Raw genomic sequence first — 8665 nt, 5'->3', positions numbered from 1 at the left:
TATGTAATATAAGAGTATTCTAGACTAAATGATACGCAAGCATTAATAATTTACATGTGAAAGAAAATTGCCTTTCCATACATTTAAATATAAGCAAAGTACTTATTGTTGTTGAGCATCTTTGCCAATGACTTTTAAAATTAAATCTAACTTACTGTCCATGCTTCCCAAGTCTTTCTTTAATTCGGCTTGGGTAGAGGCTAGACCAGTCACTCTTTTATTTAAATCAATAACATTATCTCTGTCCTAATGGCGCTCCTTTTGTATACCAGTAACTAAGTTAGTTAGGAGGGAAATTTGAGGCTGGCAGAACCTCGGTGTGATCCACTCGGTGGTTTTTTCTTTAGGCGCAACCTCAGGTCTACCATTTTCATCTCTCACCTCATTATTTTCATCTATCATCGCGTCATTCTTATTTTGACCATCAATACTCCCTATCCTTGGCCGCGGAGTTCTCTGCCCTTCGGTGGCATCAGAATATGGAGACCCTTGACCTCTTTTCCTCTTAGAAGGTGTTGGAGAGAAGTGGTCTGCAATGACTTCCCTGAACCCCGCGACTTCCTTTCCATTCATCTCAATGATCTTGAAACCGCTAGAACCCTTTTTTGCTTTGTAGTTTTCGACCTTTTTGAGAGCTTCTTTGGAGAAGGCTTGTGCTTTAATTTTCTCGTAGAGCTCTCCTAATTCGGGATTAGAATAACCACCTCCACTACCGGTACGGTACTTTTCATCTTTTTGCTCCTGCTCCACAAAATTGCAACATTTAAAAAAATTGGATTTCAAGCTCTCCGTGGTGCTATGGTGTATTTGTTGAGTTGGCAATCCAAAGTTATGTGGTTAGTCATTGTTCATGGAACCTTCTAGAACTCATGGAACATTCTAGAACTTATGGAACCTTCTAGAATTCCATGGAACATTCTAGAACTCATTGAGATTAATATAAATATGGGCCATGCCCCCCATAGTCTGAGTTTGTCCTTTATATACTTTAGATAGTTAACCAGTAAAACAAGTATAACAAGGGAATAAATATTATTGAATATTATTGTTATCAATGTCTTTTGTAACTAGAGTTACAAAACTACAACAGTATTGAATATTTGAATTATTAAGTAGTTTATTTGAGTATTGTGCATGGGAAGAGCAAATTGTTATGTGCGATTTCGCGTCATTTTTGTCTTTAACCGGGGACATTTTGATCACAATCTCGTCGAGACATTTCTCTTCAAAATTAACTGGTATTATGGGAACCGTGCGAGCGTGCATTTCAATACGATTGATGATTTACACAAGCTTACTAATACGGTTATGAGCAATGGGTTTATCTTGAAGAATTTTTCTCGAAGTGCACAAAAGTCAAACAAACTCCCTAATGTGTATTTTCCAAAGAGGCGAATTTTTGGGGACTTTTTCCGAACCCTGGTATGTATTAGTAGTGAAAACTATGGAATATTTTTACACGGTCGATTTAATGTAGACCTAGGCCGATATAAAAGAGGGTAACTGATCCCACGAGTGGTAGGGTGAATCTTAACAAATAGCAACCATAACTTAGGCAAGCCAGTGTTATTTTCGACTTCGCGCGATTATGGGTTGTAGTAGGGTAAGATCTATCCGGTCGGTGGTAGCGGCGGATAGAGTCTAAGAATGTCGGATTTAAAAGAATTCTGGATTAATACAAACAACAACTTGATAAAGTTAACAACGTAGTAAAATATAATAATTGAATAATGTTATGTATCTCTACTATTTTTAGAGAGATAATAAAAGTAGAATAAGTAAAATAAATAGAAAGTACGAAAATATGGGTTAGAAATAATGGCGTTATGGCTATTAACACTCTAGGGTATTGTTAGCAAAAAGTGTACAAGTACGACTAGTACAGTGTTTTCATTTTTTATTCGTACCAACCACTGGAAATGTTCATACCAGTGGCAAAAAATAATTCATACCGACCCCCGGTATTTTTCGTACCACCGCAGCGGGATTTATTCAGACCATCTAAGAAAAATAGTTCATGCTATTGCACTTCAATTATTCATACCAACAGAATATAAAATTCATATTAATTCCTTTCTTTTTTTTATGTGACTGGCTCTATAAGCCTTTTAAGCTACTCAGTTTAATCAAATTATACTCATTTTTTCCATAATTCTGTGCTACTTTCTATAAAACCGGATATCTATAATAATATTAATAGTAGCACGTGATTACGGTTTTCAAGAAATGGGAACGAATGTATGGTAGGAGCTGTTCTCCATTTAAGATGATGAATTCCCACTTTTGACATTCAATTCGGTCTTTATGTGATCACCAGATTACTTACAAAAAAAAGCATAAGATTTTACCATCAAAACTAAGTATGGACTTGAAAGCCAAGCTACTAACTGATGGGTATGTTGATGGCCTAGGTAATAGATTCTATGCTGAACCCAGTGAAATGACTTTAGAGTCTGAAATAGCACCAGTTGAAGCTTGCTTTAGTTACAGTGACTATAAGCATTTTGAAAAACCAGGTATCATGGATATCATGGAAATTGATCCTATTTTCGAAGAAGAAGAAAATGCCGAGATGGAAATTGAAATGAAAGAACGAAGATATAGAGGTTCGTACCGGTATTATAATCAAGCTGTCAAACAAAGATTTTGGCACTTGGTCATGGAAGAAGGCGTGTCAGCTTACAAGGCTGCAAAATTAGAAGATATACCTTTGCACACTGCTTACACATGGAAAAGAAATTGGGACAAAATACTTGTTAATGAATTAAATGGTATCTCGGAGCCAACAAAGAAAAGAGGTCGTAGGCCCCTTCTTACTGGTGAGCATAAGGAATTCCTTCAAAAATTGATAAAGGAAGATGCTACAGTGACTCTCGATTTTATGTTGGAGAGACTCAAGAAAGCCTTCACCAATGTAAGAGCCAGGGCTACAACAATCTATAACTTCGTCGCCAAGGTCTGTAAGCTTAGTCTCAAACGTATTTCTAAATGAGCTTTGAGAAGAAGTCTGGAGGAATTGAAGAAACAAAGACTCGAGTGGGCAGAGGAGTATAAAGACAAGCTCGACTTTGGTCAAAACTGTATTTTCATCAACGAAGCAGGTTTCAATATCAGTATGCGGCGTGAGTATGGATGGTCTGCTGTGGGTGAAAAAGCAGTTCTTACTGTTCCCGTAACCAGAGGGCTTAATATTTCGTTCATTGGGGCAATTTCTGTCAAAGGTTGTATTGAATTAAAGGTCAGAACTCCAGTGGCTACATCCAATAAGAAGAGAAAACTTGATTCAGAAACGACCATTGACAAAGTGAGTAAAGGTACTACAGCTAATCACTTCTACAGTTTTGTAAAGTCAGTGATCCAGCAAATAGAAAATAACGAGGAGCTCAAAGGTATGAAATATTTGATCCTTGATAATGCTGCCATTCATAAACGACGTGATCTTCAGTTACTAGTGGCACTGAGTGGGTTGGAACTTGTGTTTTTACCTCCTTATTCTCCAGGGTTGAATGCTATAGAAGAATTCTGGTCAGTATGTAAGAGTAAAGTCAAAAGATCAAACTTGAGCAAGAAGGAGCAATTAACTCCAAGGGTGAAAGAAGCCACAGAAAATATTTCCCTTGATAGTTACAAGGGATTCTGCAGACATGCTTCTAGACATATTGATCTCTGTTTACAACAGCAGCTCTTTTGAAAACAATTACCGAAGATGAAGAAAAAAAATTAGAAAACAAAATACAGAAAACAAACCAAAAAAAAAAAAAGTAAAAACTATAAAAAAAATTACATAAAGACACAACAAAGCTCAAAAACAAATTGATGAAAATTTAAAATTTTAAGGAAGGACGAAACCACTCCAAAATTTGGTTATGAGCCTTTGAAATGGTAAATGAGTATTGCAAAGGGGCTTTATTGGGTGTGCGGGTCCCCTATAACATGTTTAATAATATCAAAGATAAAATATTAATGAAAGCATAAGAATTTTATGCATTTAGTATGAATTTTGTATTCTGTTGGTATGAATAATTGAAGTGCAATAGTATGAACTATTTTTCTTAGATGGTCTGAATAAATCCCGCTGCGGTGGTACGAAAAATACCGGGGGTCGGTATGAATTATTTTTTGCCACTGGTATGAATATTTCCGGTGGGTGGTACGAATAAAAAATGAAAACACTGTACACCAGGAGCAGGAATTTACGTAAATTTAAAAAAAAAGGGCCGAGCAGGGAATTGAACCCTGGACCTCTCGCATGCCTGTGTACATTTGAAAACATGAGTTGTCTCATGTTCGCCACCCAAAGCGAGAATCATACCACTAGACCACGCGGCCACTATGCGAATTTTGTTATATTATGGGATCATGGTTAGGTTGAGTCCTGGTTACCATCGGTATGGTACCATACGGAACCCATGATCGGCATTACCTCATCGAGGTATCACCTTATGTCCCACCGCTTATCTCTTATCCTTGTCGTATCGCCTTATGTTTAGCCTTTTATTCCCAGAACGGGTCCAACACCCCATTATTAGTTTCAATCATTTTATTTATTTAAGGATTCAACATTCCTTTAGTTTTGACCTTGATTTAGTTTAGGAAAGACAAGTCTCTTTGGATATAAAATACTGCCTGTAATCTCCACTTGATTCCAGAATCTAGTGTGCCCTTGCACACTGATTGTAACATTTGGTAGCACCACTAGGTTTAAGGACACCTCATTCTTGGTGCCCCGCGAAGCCTAGTTGGTTAACTCGGGATCTTAAGTGGAGTATGGCAGAAGAGCTTCCGGTGAATTATTGAAGTCGACGTGTGCTATCACAAGTTGACATGGAGTGATTGCTACGTTCACCGTGGGGTTAGTTGCTTACTCGACCGAATAATGGAAGTTTTACGACCTATCAATGTTGCACAAACATGCTAAACGGGACAAAGCAATACTCTTCCGAGAATAGTCGTTCTGTGAATGGTCAGAAATAATAAGGTTTATTTATGAAACGACCTGAAGAGCGAACTAGGAGAACCCTTGAGTGGGCCATCATGTTCGGAATGTCCAAGGTGTCGTGAAAGTGATGCGCTGGAATCCGTCATAAGGTTCAGGAGCTGACAATACCAAACCAGAGACAGGCGCACGGTTGCAGTGGCATTGGTGTATAATGCTGTTCCTGGAGAAGACGGGGGTACGGTTTCGAAGAGATCAAGCTTAAGCTTGGCTGCATTATGCTAGCGAAAGTCATGGAAGCGAAGCTACGTGTCATCTCAGTGCAACTGAGTTGAACAATTTGTCACTCACCCTTTTCTCACCACGGCATAATGGATGTACCAACCGTTGTGTTATATGAAGTATCTTTCCGACCATGACTATCTTACTTCGCTAGGTCGGATGCGATAATGCGAAATGATTACAGTTACCTCATATACCTGCAGGACTCTGTCTTGGTTACTTCGTCAGAAAAGACGTCATATGTGTTTGTCTTGATTGTGTTTGTCTTGATTGTGTTTGTCTTGATTGTGTTTGTCTTGATTGTGTTTGTCTTGATTGTGTTGAGATTTAACACCACGCCAGGTGACGCGAATTCCCTGTCTGCTTTACATCGTTATAAGTGAACGATGAAATTATTTTTGTTTGTGACTGCTGTCACCCCAGGCGCTTTGGAAGCCCTGTCTGTTTTACGTCGTCATAAGAGAACGATGAAATTATTTTTGTTTGTGACTGCTGTCACCCCAGGCGCTTTGGAAGCCCTGTCTGTTTTACGTCGTCATAAGAGAACGACGTAACTATCTTTGTTTTGTGACGGTTGTCACCCCAGGTGCTGTGGATGCCCTGCTACATTACATCGTTATATGAGAACGTTGTAACTTTTGTTTTGACTTGTCACATGAGGAGCTTTGGTGGCCTTGTGTATTTTAACGGGCAAAAAGAGAACCATTATCTGCCTACTTCGTGACTGGATTTTGTTACCTCAGGTGCCACGGCGGCCCTGCATATTTCACACCGTTGACGAAAACGAGTGTTTGGTTTTATGATCGATTAGGATCACGTTATAGGTGTCAAGATGACCCTGCTTATGGAGTGGTTGAGATCGGAACAAATAGCCACTAACCACTTCCACAAGACGACGACGTGTTGTTTTGTTTATATTGTTTATTTTTGTTTTGCTTATTGTTAAGCCACATTTCTGAGTCAGGATCAAGAGCCGACTAGTTATGTTTGGGAAGGATTTTATTCCTCCCCTATAAAATATTGGTGATTATTGAGGAGCCTAGGTCAAGAACCAAATAGTTAGAAAAGGTTACGATCTTAGAATCCTTACGCCGAAGATTGGTTTTTTTTGGTGGTATAGTCATTATTTGTTAATTCCGGTATTCTAGTACTAGAACGGAATTAATACATGGGTGACAACGGAATTGGGAGATAGAAGTCCCAAAGTTGTATCGGTTACGGAAAGCTGGTAACTATGGAGCGATGAGGTAATAACATCGCTTAGAGATTGTTGAATTGAAATTATAGTAGTCACTAAAAGGTGATACGAAGCGATGACGTGGAAAGTCGCTTATTGATTGTTGGATCGAAGGAATGATCCTTACAGATGTATGGAAGATTGGAGAAAGGAAACTTTTACGATGACCAAGGCAACCGGTGCCGAAGCTAGAAAAGTTTAATAAAATTGTGTTGCTCATGTTGCAAAGGAAGTTTCCCTCATATCGATAGTCTTGCTAAATGTTGTTACGAACAATTGATTGAGATAGATGCATCCGTGGAAATTAAACGAGTGATTAAAGCCTTGCCTGTGGGGATACTCGTCTGATAAGTTGGTCTCTAGTGTTCTTGTTATTTGTGCGGTAACGGAGGTCATTGGTTCTGTGGTGTGACAATGATAGTAATAAAACAACGGTTTCGTTACTTCGAAAGGCTACAGTACAACATTACCTTGACACATTTGAGCATTGGGACTTTCAACGCAGAGTATACAGGGAAGAGTTAAGCTGTGGTTGATACGGGTAAGCCCACAAGTTGCGCGAACAATGCCAACCACAGAAGGATGTATCACTGTCAACTATTCGAGAGGACAGATTAGGAGAAAGCTATGTAAATTATCGTTTGCGGCTTGGTTGGCAACCTCCCTTGGGTCATGGGTATTTCGATAATCGAAATAGAGCTCGACCATGGAGAGTCATTACTCGGGTTGCTTGGAATCTCCAAACCGAAGAATGAAGAGTCCTATTTGATTACCATGTTACGGTGAAAAAAAGGATAGCTGGTATCGAATCGGAATGCTAATAATTCCAAAGGGGTAATTGGAATAGCTCCGGAGTTAAGCGAGGATCGCGTATAAAGTGACAAGAAGCTGATATTGTTGAGTTGGCAATCCAAAGTTATGTGGTTAGTCATTGTTCGTGGAACCTTCCATGGAACATTCTAGAGCTTATGGAACCTTCTAGAACTTATGGAACCTTCTAGAACCCATTGAGATTAATATAAATATGGGCCATGCCCCCCATAGTCTGAGTTTGTCCTTTATATAATTTAGATAGTTAACAAGTAAAACAAGTATAACAAGGGAATAAATATTATTGAATATTATTGTTATCAATGTCTTTTGTAACTAGAGTTACAAAACTACAACAGCATAATGCAGCCAAGCTTAAGCTTGATCTCTTCGAAACCGTACCCACGTCTTCTCCAGGAACAGCATTATACACCAATGCCACTGTAACCGTGCGCCTATCTCTGGTTTGGTATTGTCAGCTCCTGAACCTTATGACGGATTCCAGCACATCACTTTCACGACACCTTGGACATTCCGAACATGGTGGACCACTCAAGGGTTCTCCTAGTTCGCTCTTCAGGTCGTTTCATAAATAAACCTTATTATTTCTGACCATTCACAGAACGACTATTCTCAGAAGAGTATTGCTTTGTCCCGTTTAGCATGTTTGTGCAACATTGATAGCTCGTAAAACTTCCATTATTCGGTTGAGTAAGCAACTAACCCCACGGTGAAACGTAGCAATAACTCCATGTCAACTTGTGATAGCACACGTCGACTTCAATAATTCACCGGAAGCTCTTCTGCCATACTCCACTTAAGATCCCGAGTTAACCAACTAGGCTTCGCGGGGCACCAAGAATGAGGTGTCCTTAAACCTAGTGGTGCTACCAAATGTTACAATCAGTGTGCAAGGGCACACTAGATTCTGGAATCAAGTGGAGATTACAGGCAGTATTTTATATCCAAAGAGACTTGTCTTTCCTAAACTAAATCAAGGTCAAAACTAAAGGAATGTTGAATCCTTAAATAAATAAAATGATTGAAACTAATAATGGGGTGTTGGACCCGTTCTGGGAATAAAAGGCTAAACATAAGGCGATACGACAAGGATAAGAGATAAGCGGTGGGACATAAGGTGATACCTCGATGAGGTAATGCCGATCATGGGTTCCGTATGGTACCATACCGATGGTAACCAGGACTCAACCTAACCATGATCCCATAATATAACAATAATACTGTTGTAGTATGGTTTGAGCTATTGGTTATAGGCAATGATACACGTGCTCATAACCATAAGCTCATAACCATTAGTATATAATTATAGTCGTCGATTATGAAAAGTTTTCAATATATATGATCTCTGGTTCTTCAGAGAGTAATTACTAAATCAATCC

General features: G+C 39.0%; 1 protein-coding gene across 1 annotated transcript; it reads right to left on the bottom strand. All coding sequences in view use genetic code 12, as the record gives it.

The window, feature by feature from the left end:
* Nucleotides 1-246: 246 nt before the first annotated feature.
* On the bottom strand, nt 247-1266 carry DASC09_054590 (uncharacterized protein; the record flags this gene model as incomplete). The annotated part of the gene is made up of 2 exons (XM_064999058.1): nt 247-741; nt 1186-1266. 2 exons carry the CDS (start codon nt 1264-1266, stop codon nt 247-249), a joined length of 576 nt encoding a protein of 191 aa, XP_064855130.1.
* Nucleotides 1267-8665: the final 7399 nt, after the last annotated feature.

This window comes from Saccharomycopsis crataegensis, assembly GCF_037102585.1.
Source record: "Saccharomycopsis crataegensis DNA, jcf7180000000090, whole genome shotgun sequence".
Classification (NCBI taxonomy): Eukaryota; Fungi; Ascomycota; class Saccharomycetes; order Ascoideales; family Saccharomycopsidaceae; genus Saccharomycopsis; species Saccharomycopsis crataegensis.
Note: the sequence above shows the minus strand (reverse complement) of the source record. Positions and strands in the feature narration are given on the sequence as shown.